The sequence below is a fragment of the Hakea prostrata genome, chromosome 4 (assembly GCF_041222555.1).
Source record: "Hakea prostrata isolate BN-2017 chromosome 4, UWA_Hpros_2, whole genome shotgun sequence".
NCBI classification, from domain to species: Eukaryota; Viridiplantae; Streptophyta; class Magnoliopsida; order Proteales; family Proteaceae; genus Hakea; species Hakea prostrata.
The window spans coordinates 242,135-258,153 of NC_142603.1; the positions used below are offsets into that span (position 1 = coordinate 242,135).

Genomic DNA, 16,019 nt, shown 5'->3' on the forward strand with positions numbered 1-16,019 from the left:
CACCGACGCTGTGGATAATTGTGGGTGCTTCGTCTGGAGGCCTTCTGCCACCGCCATTGGCTCTTTTTGTTTCTGGTTCGCATAGCTGCTCCATATGTTGAGGGGAGAAGGAGCAGTAGATTTCCTAAATTGCCCCCTTATCATTAGGATTAGTAAATGGGGTGTATAGCCTTTGGGCCCTTGCTCACGTGGGCTCCCGTCCAGTTTCAGGTTTGGATTTATTTGTTATTAAAGCCCATATGTGCACCTCTATTTCCTAGACTGGATCCATCATCTTCAATGATTGGGTTTTAGTTGGTCCTTTTAAGGCCCACTACCTTGTTTTAATTCGTTGGGTCAGAGTCATCGACCTTCCCATAATCCATGGTTTGATTGCTTCTTGGTTCACCTGTCTTTTCTTACTCTCTTTCCTGCAACCTCCTCCTTTTTGCTGGGAAACCCAACCATTGCCATACTTGGAGTAACTGCTCCTCCTATGGACGTCAACAATGGATCGTGTATAGAGCAGATCGTGGATTCCCTTCCTAACCGCTGCCGCATCACGTGTGCAACCGTCCACGTCCACCCCTTCCTACTGTTGTCTCTGTCGCCTTCCACCAAGATGGCTTCATTGGCACTCGTGTAGCCCGCCGGGTCTTCGATCTTTGACTTACACAAAATTGATGGTGCCCAAAAATCTGTTTTCTTCACCCAATGGTAGTCGATTTCTCTTGTTTTCTACTTCCTTCTTTTCACGTTTTCCCTCGCCCTTCTTACTCTTTCCTGTCCAAGTATATCACTTGTGATGCCCCACATTTCATTATACTATTATTTTAACGATGCACTAGAATCCCTTAGATTATTTAAATAATTAATAATGTTTGAACCCCTGACCAACCGGGTGTCTATGGGTCTCTAATATGGCGAAGACAGACTGAATCGACGTCAAGAAAAGAATCAGTGCAATTTTTTGAACCTGGAGGTATTAATATTTGCATCCCTGTGTGCTGTATGGGCTCTGCAAGCCCATAAAGTAGGCCCATTAATTATAATTTTATATGTGTGTGTGTGTGTCTATATATATATATAATTGCTGAATATAAATAAAGATATTTTTTTTAGCCCATCCCGAATGAGAGTCCAATTACGTACACTTACTATGACACATCACCTACATTTGATCTCCACGTTAGGTGGGAGAGAGGGAGGTGTATATCAAATGTGATAATTAAGAGAGAGGCGGGGGGGGGGGAGAGGAGGAGGAGGTGACTTTCTAGAGCCCTCTAAGTAATGTGCGCGATACAAAGTTCATGATGCAGAACTCTTTTGGTTCATCCTATCTTATTGGCTAAGAATAAGAAACAATGCTTATGTTTGTTAAATTCATAACCTGCATGTTTCTTTATCCAAAGCATGAGATTGTATTGATAATGGTATAAATTGTGTTAAGCCTTGTTCGAATAAGGCTAAATGATAATTAAAATGGAAGTGGACATTGAAATGGAAGAGGTACAATAATGCAAGGTTGAAACCGAATATGAAAGAGGAAAAGAAAAGGGAGGAAATAATAATAATACAAAAGAAATAAAATGTTAAAGTGCTGACGAGCACGGCTTGTATAAGTCTTGGTACCTAGTGTACCCAAATGGAAAGGCATGAAGCGAGACTGAGAAGTGAAAAGATAGACTAGACCTATGTTAGCCATTTGTAGAGAACACCTGGCCTTGTGCCAATAAACTGAAAAGAAGATCTCTTGAGGAGAACCTCTAAAACTGAGACTGATGCTACTTGATGGTTTAGACTTAGGGTGTCCTCTCTATAGGCAATGCTTAGGTCTAGGTTAATCAATAAAAAGAAAAGGAAAATGAAAAGAAACTGAAATACATAATGTTTTGGTAAATGGATGCATGATGATGTACCAAGTTTGCGTACATGGTTGACTATATCTCTTATTGGGCTCGCAAAGCTCATTATTGTAAATATTGACTAGTCCCTAGACACATGGCAAGGGCAAGGGTGCTGCTACCCAAGAACAAGTGTAAAGTAGAAGATGGAAACCTTTTTTTTTTTTTGCAACTGATTTTTGTTAAAACTGAAGTATGGAGGGCTTTGCTGATTAAACCTGCTTTGATACCATGTTAGAATTTCAATACGTGTAATCAGCCTATGGATTGAAAGGAAATTTAGAAAGAAGAAGACTGAAGAAGAAGAGAACAAGGGAGAAAGCTTGCACGTATGCTTTGGCTCTCCCCTGGTACTTTATTTATAATTTAAAATAATGTTAGTTTAGGAAAACTTTCATAAACTAAGTTACATCAAAAAGGAAAATTATATATTGCGTAAAATCTCCCAAATCTACTAAAAAGGAAACTATCCTAGGGACATTGCTTGTCAACCAAGCAATTAAAGAGTTAGAAATTAGAAAGTAATTAAAATAGAAACCTAAGCTAAAATAGAAAGTGAGATTTTAACAATCTTGATCCCGTCTTACCAAGTCAAAAAGCTAGTTGGCTCGAGATCTCACTGAGTTGGTAGCATTTATTTCTCTAACTTTCTGGGGTATTAGGGGTTCAAACTTGCTATTCAGTTTATTTTGGTCATTCAGAGCACATTGATGACCTTGTATTTATTATTATTATTTTTTTTTGGGGGGGGGGGTGGGCAGGGGAGATGGTATAGATGTTTTTTTTCTTCCACTTTTGGCTCCAATTTTGTAATGGGAGTCTGAAGCCAAACCTTAAATGGCCTATTGTACATGTTGTGTGCTCATTCATTGCACTTTTTTCATATTTCAAACTTCATTGCTTGGACAATAATCCAATCATCAAAGTTAAGATTTAGAATCAAGGCTCGAGGCCATACATTGTCTCATTTAGCTAAATGGAAAAAGCGAGATATTTTGGGAGATCTTGCAAGTTTTCCTTTATGGCTGGCCTTTTCCTTTTTATTTCCCTTTATAGACATCCTATTATATTGGCCCATCTAGTCATTGCTCTTTTTGTTTTGACCTTGGTTTTCCTTACTTCGTTTTATTTGACCAATGCAGCTGACCTTTAAGTATTGAGTAGGCTGTGTTTGTTTTTGATTTGGAGGAAACCCGCAGCGTCTGTGTTGTCATACAATAGGAGATCTTTACCCCTTGCTTGGGAGTTGGCGTGTTTGAGATTACTTTTTCTGGCAAATCCATCTGTGAACTACTAGTAAATTGGTGTTTGGGGCCTTCATCGTGCACATTTGACGGAGGGGAATCTTTAAATGGATGTCCAACTCTGAGAAGTGATGTAACCCAACTCTAGGGTTAGGATTCTTTGAAATAATGTCCTACCCTAAAGTAATGCAGAATATTCCAACGATAATTACCAAAATTCTAGTCGGTTGATTTAAGAAAACAGGAATACTAATGGAAAGTTTTATGGGTTACTAGGGAAAAGATAGGGTTCTACAAAATTCCCATGGGATGATTTTGGAAGAGAAACAAATTATCCTAGGTTTAATGGGATTGATATGGGAAGGTTTAGAGAAGATTGTGGGGATGATTCTTGGATGAAACAAATTATGAAGGAGGTTTTAGGGTTTTGCATATGGATCTTTTGTAAGGTTTTGTTTTTCTCCTTTATCTTTCTTTCTTGTTTTCTGTTTTTTCTGGTTGCCAGAAGTCAGAAAAGGGAGGGAGAGGGAGCTGATAGAGAAAGATAGGTTTTTTTTTTTTTTTGGGGGGGGGGTGATGGGGAAGGGACTTAGAGGGATCTCATGGGTGGGGGATGGGCTTAGGAAGGATCGCAGGACGTAGGGGAGGGGATTTGAGGGGCTGCCATGGGAGAGGACAGGCTGCTCGGGGGTTTCACAAGAGAGGGAAGAGAAGGGGCAGTTCTGTGATGTGTGTGGGGTAAAGGGGAAGGTGCCTAGGTGTGGAATTTACTTGGAGAAGCTGCTGGAGATGGGGGAAGGCTGCTTGTTCTTGAAGAATGTTGCTGCAAATTGATGGCAAGAAGATGTGAACACAAAGCGCCTCTCCTCCAACCAAAAGCCTTAGTATGGCCCCTAAGATGGCTCTAAGAAGCCCCCATAAAGTGGCCAAATCCTACAGGAGGTGTATTTTGGGCATTTTGGCCCTTAATTTTCTCCTAAATTTAATTTAGAATTTATTTCAGAATTTTGACAAGTCAGTTTGAGTTTGTTTAGGATTTGTTTTGACTCTTTTATGGCGAGTCAAAGTTGTGTTTTGATGAAGTCCAGTTTGATGTTAAGTTGGTTGCTTGAGTCTTAAGTTATCTAACTAGCATGTCCTATTAAGGTAACTTAAAGTGTGACATCCCAATCCGAGGGTGATTGCATAGTAATTTAATTCCTTTATAAGTTTAGATAATAGTGCAATTTGAATTGTAATTGGATCTCACCAGTTAAGGAGATCCCAATTTGGGTCCAAGTCCTTTGTTTAGGCTCTAAATAAGCCTCTTGATGCATTGCATTTTTCAGTTTTGGATGAATTAATGAATTGAGTATTTGAGTTCAGGGTCTCCCCTGTGGGTAGGCCTTGGGGGTGAAAAGGCTTTCAAATTCTTCTTGTTTTCTTTAATTCAGCAGCACTCAAGAGATTGTCAAGCATCCAAGCAGCCATTCCAGTAACTATCTTCAAGTTTTGAGCCCAACAAGTAAGTTATAGCCCCTTCCCCATCGGTCTCAGCCCCCTTCTGTCCGCAAGCTTCCCTACCCCTCACCTTGCCACGCAACCCTAGGAGACCCTTCCCTCACTGCGTAACACTTCTGCCTCCTTCCCCTCTGTTTTAGACCTTGAAAACCCTCCAACCCCATCTTATACATTCCTTACCCCTTCCGCTTCAGTTCTGGTAAAACCCTAACCCTTCCCCTTGCAGCCGTAGCCATCCCCATCTCCTCTTCCTTCCTGCCTCAACAGATCCTGATCTCATTAGGATTCCCTAATTTCCAGCCCTAAATACTACCCTCATTAGAATCGCATAAGCTTGTAGAGCCAAGTCCTAACCCTGGTTTCCCAAAAGCTGCCCTGAATTCTGGTTTTCAGAATTTCTGCACCTCATCTTCTTCAAGTAAAGTTGCAGAGTTTTGAAAAATTCCAGAGAATTCCTAAAACACCTTAAACTTTAGTCCTGCTTACCTGAGTCAGTTTCTGAACCGCAGAATAGTGCTCTATTAGTGCTAGACTGTAGAACAGCAGCCAATCCCCCAAATCCTAACCCTAGCCGAATCCTAATTACCCTAGGATTTGAATTTTCAAATCTGAATTGCAACTTTCATTAAAGTTTGGATCTGAGTTTTAGATTCAGCAGACTTGGACAGTGATAAAACACGTAAAAACCCTTTCCTACCTTGGCTTGAACTCCTTGGCAGCCACATTCTAGGAAAATTACGGATTTACCCTTATCTCCAGATCTGTGGTTACATCACAAGAGCTTAAAATTTCGCCATGGCCCTCCTAAGAGAACCCCAACTTGTTTCCCACAAGAATCCTTAAATCTTTATTCAATGCGGACTGATTTTACATTGAAGAGAATGGCTTATTTTTAGCTTTACATCAAGAAAGAAAAATTTGACTCTAACAAGGAAATTGACTTAGACTCAACTGGGACATAGAAACTAACTCTACTGGGATTTCCTTTATAAGTTGGGATACCCCTAACAATTAGATAACGGCCACATAAATAGAAGAACTTGACTTAAAATAAAAGACATAATTGTCCATAACAACTTAATCTAGGACTTAAAAAATAGAATTGGACTAATAAAACATGGATTCTACAAATGCAATGACTAACTAATTGCAGCTGAAAAACGACCAAATTGCGCCTGTAGGGGTTCGGCCAGCCTAGGTGTGCCATCTTTGTTGGGCCTTGGGGCCCAAACCTGGGTTTCAGCTGGGGGAGGGCCCTTGTTCACATCAATAAGATTTGGAAAGCTAGCTATTTAACGTCAACTCCAGATTTCACGGGCTTCTTCATGGGTCTCTTCTGTGACTCCCCACGAACAGACTCGTTGTTTTTTGCGGTTTTAATGTTTCTTTTTTCAGCTTTGTATTGTATAGCTCGACTGCTTTCTTCCCCATTGGTATTTTGGTGATAAAATTAATTAATGACACCCCCCCCCCCCCCCCCAAAAAAAAAAAAAATAAATTACAAAATGGCTACCTTGTTTCTTTAGATCTTTTTTAAACTGTTTCCTTTCCTGAATACCTTTGAGGTCTGTGATTTAACATTTAATGATTTGATTTAATCAACAGTAAAGGGCTAATGCTGCTAAATGTAAGATTTGGCCTAACCTCTGTACTATGGCCTAGAATGTATCTGGTGTTTATTTTCATTTTGCAAGTTTTTACGTTTTAAAAGTTTAAGTCTCTTTTTTGTAAATTAACCTCAAGCGGAATCTGCTTTTCTCGACAACAGAGTCTCTTTGTGTACTAATTTCACTTAAGCAGGGGTCAGGGATGATGGATCTTATAATTTATTTTATTTTTCATGAATCCCTTTGAATCAATGACACCCTGTAATAATAGAGTTGTCAACTTCTCCACTTAACAGAAAAAAAAACAAAATATAAAATAACAAAATACATCCTGAACCTCACCAAAGGTTTCCAAGCAAAGATTGCCTATTTTATTGGATATGTTGATATAGTATTAAATTCTCTCTTCGCACTTGTTTGGGTTAAGAGCATAAGAGACGCCTCAGTCAAATTGAATCCATCACTCTTCACTGTTTGTATCTGAATTCTTTCTTTTCTTTCTATCATGTCTCTTGCAGTGTAATCTAGAGTTATTCTTTTTTTCCCCCTTTGTTCTTTTTAATTACATTTGAGCAGACAGGAGTGGCACTTGGTGTAGAAGTTGATGACAAGATGCCACAGCATGAATATTATGAGTACTTCGGTCCAGATTATACACTTCATGTTGCTCCGAGTAATATGGAGAACAAAAACTCACGCCAATTATTGGATGAAATTAGAGCAAAGCTTCTTGACAATCTCTCGAAACTCCGGCATGCACCGAGTGTCCAATTTCAGGAACGGCCCCCTGATACTGAACTGCCTGAGGTGTGTTTCAGTATCTCTTGTTTTTGTTATATTTCTGATTCTCTCTACAGGCAAACTAATTCATTTTCAGTGAACATATTTTTTCTTCTCACATCTCCCACCCATTGAATGAGTGATTCTTCTGTATTTCAGAAAGGCAAGATCCTGGATTCACTAAGGCCTTTAGAGTAGTTTAGATAACCAGTGATAGACATTGTAAATATATAGAAATTGTAATAGGGATGGCAGGTTTTTACTTAATATGAAGTTGGAGAGGTGGATAGTTCAACATTTGAGTGGATGGGTATTTTTGGAAACAGAAAATATTTATGAAGTTAATGGGTGTTGTATAGATCAGAATAATGTCCTTACTTGCAGTTTCATGAACTCATATCTTCAACCTTCAAAAGATAGAAACCCAAATTTGTGAAAACAAGGAAAGCTTCAACCATCAGATGTCCCTGAAACTTCAGATGTAGGGTCACAATTTGAAGCTCTTTTCAGACCCAGTGGTAGTTCTTATGAACAGAGAGCTTCAATAGAGTATTAAAAGCTTTGAAATCTCCCAGAGGGGTAGTTGCAATATTGGGTTTCATTTCAGGTATGAAACGGCTCCATAGAGAAACCTTTTGGGACTGACGCATCAGGATTAGTACCTTCTAAAGATAGGGATGTGACCCCTCAATTCTGAGTTCAAAAGAAAGATTCTATTAGGGGATTGAACCAGAAATATAGGGTTGAAAATGTTGCGGAGAAAAACAGAAGAAGACAGGCTGCCAGAGAAAAAGAACTAGTACGAACAGTGAGAGGAGGAGAAGAATAATAGATGGAAATCAGAGGGTGGGGAAAGAGATACACACAGCTCTGTGCAGCATTAAGCAAGATTGCTATCTATTCTCAAGAACCCAATCTCTGATGATGGGTGGACATGCCCTTTTGAAAAGCAGCAAAAAAAAAAAATTAAATCACGTTCCTATTTTGAAACTGAATAGGGTTCAACTCTATTTGGAACTAAACAACTGACACTACCGAGACCAACTACAACTCTTAAGAGAGTTATAATAGTAATGAAAGGAAAAATGGTGGTTTAAAATTAAATTTCCTCACTAGGGATCAAGTGTTGGCAGTGGATTCTAACCAAAATGCAGGTGTTCTAAAATCTCTTCTTGCACCTTCCATGTCTCCAGTAAAATCACTAATTTGTAGGGAACTTTTAGGGCCTATTTTAACGCTTCTGGTCCTTGTTTCTGGTATTTCTCTGTGCTAGTGGAACTGAAAGCGAAATCTTCCAGTTGGATGTACAACAACAATGAACCTTATTCCAACTAACTTGAGTTCTATTTGGATATACGGGTCTGTTTTTATGTGCCACTGATATAAGCAGGCTTCGTTTTTGTGTCAGAAACAAAATATCTGAAAGCCAAAAACTTTGTTGCCCGGTATTCAAAACTTTACTCTCAAACAGGAAAAATTAACTACAAATAAAGCATATTTGCCCAAAAATTTCCCTCAATGGCTCAAACAAAGAAAAGAGAAGAGCAAACACTTGAAATTCTCCAGCTACTTCCTCTGACTCTACCTTTAAAAATGAGATTAAACAGTGTAACCAACACCAAACATGTTTTTAAAAATAGGAACTGAAAAGGAAAATTTTGGGTGAGACTTGTTTCAGAACAGAAGCATTACCAAACAGACCCTAAGAGTATGATATTTTAGAAGTAGTTTGTAGTTGTGGAGCATCTCTTGTGCCAGCGCTCCCTGCATCCATCTCTCTTTTCCTTAAACAAGGAGCCACACGTGGCCTTTTCCACATGGGTAGAAGAGATGAGGCACATAGGACCGCTGGCTTTGGCCACACCCCCAAATAGAATTCTTTCTAGTTAATTATAGTTTTCACTTTCTGGTTTCATATTTACTGAAATGATCATAACATTCCTGATTATTCAGGCAGATGAAGATCAAGATGATGCAGATGAACGGTGGGATCCTGATTCAGACATGGAAGCTGATGATGACCGGTACTACACTGTCACTCTTTTTTGTTTTCTGGGGGCATATACTTGTTGCTAATGTGCTGTCACAATAACAGAAAGCCACTTCCTAGCAGAGTGAAACGAGAAATTATAGAGCCTGAGCTTAAAGATCTGGTATGTTTATGTTTCTTTTTGAACCCTGGCCTATATTTTCTATTGCTTTGTTTAGTTTAAAGAAAATTCTAAACAATAATAATAAATTTGGTACACTTAATCTTAAGTCTACTTATTGTCCATTGATTTGAATATATTTGCTCTTTGAGGATTAAGTGTCTGTTTGATAAATATGTATAATTTCTGCTATAATAGTAACAACAGTGTGTCTGAACCCCGTGCTGAACCAGTTTAGAACATCCATGATAAAGCTCTCTTCAAAGTTTTGGGTGAGGCTTCAATTTGAGTAAAATATCCATATGCTTTCATCTGTGGACAAGAAAAGTAGTTTCTACTACCATAAATGAAAATACATCCCACAGGAATACTCCTCTTATATGGGCTTCTAATGTTAGTGGATACCTATCTTTCACTAATTAATATGCTTATTTCTTTCCTCATGTGGATATGGTCAATGGAGCAAGCTTGCTCACTTCATGGTGACCAATTCACTGCTCAAAGGTAAGAAATGGAAAAGCCAGAAGGCTTAGGGTTGTGCTGATGTGAATTAGTTGGTAGTGTCAGAGATTGTATGGTTGAGGCTTTTTAAAACTTGATTTAGCATAAAGCTAGGAGGATTCCGGGCTCCCTCATTGACCGTTAAAGTGCAATGTGAATAATGAATTAAAAAATCAAGATGTGAGTATTAAAAGTATGATATGGGGAAAAGAAATTGGAAAAATGTAAATTTTCTGAAAATTATACCCAGCTTGGGGATTCCAGTTGACTCTACTCAGTTTCTATGACCCATTCAACTAGCTGACCTGTGGATCATGTCAGCTATTGTATCTTTAATATATTCTATCACAATATTTTGGCCCAGCAGTTGAATGATAAGCTGGGAGTATATATAAAGCATGGCTGAAGGAACACATGGCTATATTTTTACTACCTAAAATACTCTCAAATATTTTTACTAATTTTCTTATATACTCTTTGACTCTTGCTGTCGGAAGTTGGAGAAGTTCTGCCTTGTGTCTAAAGGACACATCATGAGCTTTATTTATACTCAAAACTTCACCAAATTCGGAATACAAATCAAATCTTCCCAGTGTGGGAATCTTACAAGAAAAATAAGATGTAAAATGTATCCTAGCAATCTATTTTCAATTAGTCTAGATCTCCTCTAATCAAGCTTTCCTTACAAGACTTTTGTTAATAAACTTTATTATACTTCTTTATCCTTTATTACTCTCTATTCGTTTCCCTAGATTGTTTGTTAACAAATACTTATTTACAATAATTGCATTATTACAATTAGTAATAACAAATATTGAAGTAATTATGATATCTTATCTGTAGGTTCAATAATTAAGGTATACCTAATGGTTATATAAATTGTTTTAATTGTTAAAATAGATTTTGTTCAAGTTTACATGCAGTTAGAAGTGAATACATTTTTGCTGACTAAAATAACTTAAAAGTATTTTTTGCTGATTTCCTTATATACACTCTGAGTCTTGCACTGCTAGGTAACTTTAATATTCTCTATTCATTTCTCTAGATTGTACCTGAATAATTACTTGTGACAATAATTGTATTACTACAATTACTAATAACAAATTTTGAAATAATTGCGTATTTAGAAAATCACAACATCTTATTTGTAGGTTCAATAATTAAGGTGCATTTAATGGCTAATACAAATCATTTCAATTAAAAAGATGGAATTTATTCAAGATTAGTTGGAACAATATGCATTGTAAAAAGTGAATATATTTTGAGAAGTTTTCAAGGCCACCCCTGAGTTACCCCTAAAATAAAAGCCACCCCTTGAGTCCAATTTCTCAATTACCCCCTATAAGGAAAAAATATATTAGTGACACCCTTTCTTGTTAGGAAATCTAAGTTAAACTTTTTAAAAAGACAAAAATACCCTTGAACAAAAAACCTTACGATGATTCATCTTCGTCTTCCGCTACCGTCTTCCATTCTTGTAGCTTTATGATTTCTATTTTTGTACAAATATTTTTTGTTGTTTTCCTCTCCTTTGCCATCTTTTCCCCTTAGAATGTGGGTGTAATATTGAAAATGGATAAATAAAGACTAACTGAGACTAACAGTATTAGTAATAAGAGGTCTGATTGATAAATTATATAACTCACGGGGTGGTGCTGAAAATTTCTCATATATTTTTGCTTCTTAGAATATCCTCAAATACCCTATTTTTATTGATTTCCTTATATACCGTTTTGACTCTTAATACTTTTCACTAAGTTTTAATTTATCTTTTTACCCTTAATTGTTCTCTATTCATTTCCCTATATTGGACCTAGACGAATACTTTTTACAATGATTGCTACTACAATTACTAATAACTAATATTAAAATAATTGCAGTATCTTATTTGTAGATTCAATAATTAAAGTACACCTAATGATTAATATAAATCATTTCAATTAAGAAGATAGAGTTTGTTAAGTTTGGTCTGGACAGTATGTTATGAAAAATGAATTATATCCGGAGGAGGTTTGGACTCAGTACCTTTTCGTTATGTGTTGATCATTGCCAATTGAGCTATCCAGTTGGGTTTATGAAATTCTGGAGACATCATATTGTTCTGAGCCTGGACCTTCTCTTACCCAGGAGGATCAGAGAGGGGTTGCAGAGCATACCGGAGGTGTGGACGGGACAGCAGAGGAGATATCATTCTCAAAGGTGATGTCACAAAAGTTTTGGCTAGTTTTCAAGTTGTATGAATACCCATTAGTAGTGCCATTGTGATTATATATTGGTAGACTGCTTTATCATGAACTGCAGGTTGATTGATATTCATTATTTATGGCTGTTTCTTTGCGTGAATGCGGTTCTTGTGTCTTCGTTAGTTAGTTTCTGCTTTTCAATTAGTCTAGTGGGCCAGCCTTGCCCAGTGGCTAAGTTGTGCTATTGCAACCCGTGGGATTGTTGGGAATCAGTCTCGTGGCCTTGTGGTAATTACTGGGTTGCTCTCATTTGATTTCCTGTGGCATATTCCTGGAATCCCCATGTGGTTCAAAGTTCAAACAGAGTGAAAAGTCTGAGATTTCTGTCTAATAAATACTGTATCCATTATATTGGAAACATGTCTTTCTCCCTGATTTTCTATGGTTGTGTTGCATTTGTATAGGCTATGGATGTGGGTTCAATGTCGATTGATGAACCAGTCAGCGTAAAAGTTGAGCAAGAAATTACGAACAAACCGCCAGAACAGTGTGGTAATATGTACCCATAATTACAAGCACTTGCTACAGAGATCAGAGGTCTAATACTAACACAGCCGTGTGACATGTAAATCCTGACTTGCTGTATTTTTTTGTCTCATTTTCGTATTTATAAGAGTTGTGTAATGACCAGAGGAACGTTCTTAGTCGTGAGTTCATGTTCTGTACAATCTGTTTGAAAAACGTTACTTCTAACATTTTGCCTTCTGGAACAGCGATAGTATTCTGATTATACGAAAATTATTGCTGCTGTCTCTTCCTCTTTGTTTTTATTTTTTATTTTTTTTTTTTTAAGGGGGGGGGGGGGGTGTTGTTAATCCATTGCTGCTGTCTCTTGTGTCCATATTTTTCACTTTTGGCTCTTTTTATTGTTTATGGTTGATTGCATCTCTATATGTGCATGTGTTGGGTGGAAATGTGGGATCCGTCGAGTAATGTGGGGGGCGGGGGAGACGGATGGGTCGGTGCAGTCTTACCTCTTTTTTCTCAAAACTCCCACCCTTGGGTTTTTTAAATTCAGCTAGATTGTTAAATGCTTAACAAAAGAACATAAAATTACTAGCGTATCCACCCACATTGGGTGAAGAGTCTGAAGACATTGGTTTTATATCTTTTATTATCAGTTTTCTCCTTTCCACCATTTTCTGTAATTCTTCTGATTTTCTTTTAGTATTTTGACATGAGAGCTATATACATAATAATAAATGAATTGTTGGTGCAAAAAATGTGATCTTAGCTCCTTGGTTTGCTGCTGATCCAGCTCTCGGCTCCTGGAACCAAAACAAGGTGAAAGTGGTCTGCCTCTGGGGACGGGAAGCCACCTCCGACGATCGAGTCCAGACCAATAAATCAGAGACTCAACTGAGGAGCAAAAAGTCCCCAAGAAATGAGGAAGATCATGCTCTTTAAGGGATTAGTAATCTGAAACGAAATGGCTAGAATCTGTAGAGCTTACTCCGTTTCAACACAATGAGGGATTATATATCAGGCTCATACCTTCAGCGATAGTTTGTCTGCCGTTCTGCGTGATAGTGGTCTTTTTAGCTGTTTGTGAGCTTATGGAGCTGCCCAATCTATTAGCCATCGGGTCTCATCAAACCGTCCCTGTTTTGCGGCGTGACAGAGTTTACGGAGATCCTGTCACCCCAAGACTCAAGGAGATCTTTGATCATACCATATCCTTGATATAGTTAATTCTTCATATGAGTACCCGGCTTAAGCGTGTGGGCCATATGCCACATAGATCGTTCATTCCCCGCTGGAGATGATGAGCTGCCCTGGACCCCTTAGCCATTCCAGGGCCGATCCCAAGACTATTCTCCTAGTCTAACAAATAGTCGTGACGATAACAGGAACGCAGGGGGGGTCTATTGGAGGCTACATATCCATTAGGGGATATGGTATTGTATAGGTCAGTTTTAGTAGTGAGGAATGACAATATTCTTGAGGTGAAATTGTTGGCTATCGGGAAGGGGCTCCAAAAAGCCTTGCCGCTAAATATATCCAAGGTGCAACTGTGCAAGTAACCTCAGACTCTTTGACTCTTTAGTGTGTAAAATCCCAAGGGGATTTCAGTTACATAAATAAAGTCTTTCTTTTCTACGAAAGAAAAAAAAAAAAAGAAAAAGTAACCTCAGACTCATTTTCAGGTGCCACACACTGTGTGTCCGAGTCTGGTGCATCGGGCATAACAGAAGTCAATGTGATTTCTTTTTGGAATTGGTAACTTTATGTAGGGGTTACCACCTATGTATGTGAAATTGTATCTTTAGTTTTAACGAGATTTAACCTCTTGATTTCATAGAATGAGATATTAGGCAGTAGCTCGAAATGGGTGTTTTAGCGTTAAATCCCCATATAAGGCTCTATGCTTAATCAAAGAAGAAAAATTGAAGTTGGGTCCATCAACCTCCATGGGAGGTAGCTTCAGATCTATTGATAGCAGAGTTTTGGACATAGTGTTGAAATGTACAACCCCTCCAAAACTGAAACAACTTTTATGGAGAGTCCTAGCAAGAGGTTTAGCTGCGGTTGCTGAGTTGAAGAGAAGAAAAGTGCAGATCGATCCAATTTGCTCTAGATGTGGGAACACGAGGTAACTATTGACCACATATTTCTAACATGCCTCTTTGCAAGATTAGTGTGGTTTGGGTCTCCTTCTCGTATGTGGTGCCACAAGGTGAGGAAGTGCGGATACATCATTGGATCACGGGAGATGATGAAGAATCAATAAGGGGTGTGCTCGAGGGACTTGGCAGGAAGGGTAGCTTTCATCATATGGTATTTGTGGCTTGCTCGAAATGAATTGATATTTCGAAAGACTGAAGGAACTCTTGAGGAAGTGATCCGTAGAGCTAACATTGCTTTTAAGGAATACAGAGCAGTGGCAAATCCGATGGTGATAAGCAAGTTGAGAAAATAAAAGGAGAAAAAGGTCTGGACTGCTCCTGAAGTAGGCTGGGTTAGACTGAGCACCGATGCATCATGGAAGAGGGAGAAGGCAGGGCTGGGGTTGATGATTAGAAACACTTTTGGGGGGTGTAAGTTGGCTGTCTCGAAGTCGGCTCAGGCTGTCTTTGCTCTTGAAGCGAAAGCCTTGGCATTGAGGGATGGCTTGCTTTATTCCCTCGGTGAGTGTTATGATAATGTGGAAATCGAGTCTAATTGTCTACAACTTGTTCAAGCTATAGAACGTGGTCAGGGCCTGCCTGAAATATTATCAATGTTAGGAGATAAACTTCATTTAATGCCCATGTTTATTGGTTGTAAGATTGCTCATATTGATAGGAAGATTAACAGCTGCGCTGACTCTCTAGCTAGGAGGGCCCTGTCTTTGACGGGAGAGATAGTTTGGCCCATTTCCGATCCTTGGGTGCAGGCTATTGTTGCCTTGACTCCTCGGCTGTATCCCGCTCAATTGTTTAATGAAGACTTTTCTACCAAAAAAAAAAAGAATGAGATATTGATCTTTGTTAATTAAGCCAATGTGATTAGGTCAGTGAAATTTTTAGATCCCAAAAAGATATTCAGTTCAAACATTTTTTTTAACATTTATAGAAGGAATTAAAGATTCACTTCCACTTAAATCAATCGCAATAGGTATCATTGAGTTGGTGTAGGGACGGTGCCGGTGAAAAGATATATTCGAGATTTTGTAATTATTTTTAACTTTGTACTATGAGCAAATTGCATTGGCATTTTAAAATGGAGGCCTTAAAGCACTGACACTCCACTTTATTTAAAAAGTACAGAGATCCCAAAATTGAATTTTTATTGAATATATTTGTCAAATTAATCACTGAAAACAATTAAATCACTATTTATTTTAAAAAAATTTCCTATAATAAACAGTGTCGAAAAGGTTTTCGGTGACAAATTGGACAAATATATCAAATGAAAATCCAATTTTGGGGTCTCTGTACTTTTTAAACATAAAGTGGGTTGTCAATGCTTTAATGCCTTCATTTTGGGGTGCTAGTGCAATTTGCTCTTGTATTATTGCTACTTGTTATGAGAATTTGGCTCATACCCTTGGGTCCAGGGGAATCAACCCAACCAATCCCTTGGTTCAGTCCTAGTTCATTAAAAACCCTGGTTTGTTAGTGACGTAAGT

General features: G+C 38.2%; 1 protein-coding gene across 5 annotated transcripts in view; it reads left to right on the plus strand.

The window, feature by feature from the left end:
- Nucleotides 1-12,660, plus strand: part of HD1 (histone deacetylase 1) — a 35,481-nt gene extending 22,821 nt beyond the window's left edge. For all 5 annotated transcript variants that reach the window (XM_089151129.1, XM_089151126.1, XM_089151124.1 and 2 more), the window contains exons 4-8: nt 6,811-7,041; nt 8,968-9,038; nt 9,110-9,167; nt 11,793-11,864; nt 12,313-12,660. In XM_089151129.1, the coding sequence (XP_089007255.1) occupies nt 6,811-7,041; nt 8,968-9,038; nt 9,110-9,167; nt 11,793-11,864; nt 12,313-12,417 (537 nt within the window). In that variant the 3' untranslated portion in view covers nt 12,418-12,660. The remainder of the gene's footprint in view (nt 1-6,810; nt 7,042-8,967; nt 9,039-9,109; nt 9,168-11,792; nt 11,865-12,312) is intronic.
- Nucleotides 12,661-16,019: the final 3,359 nt, after the last annotated feature.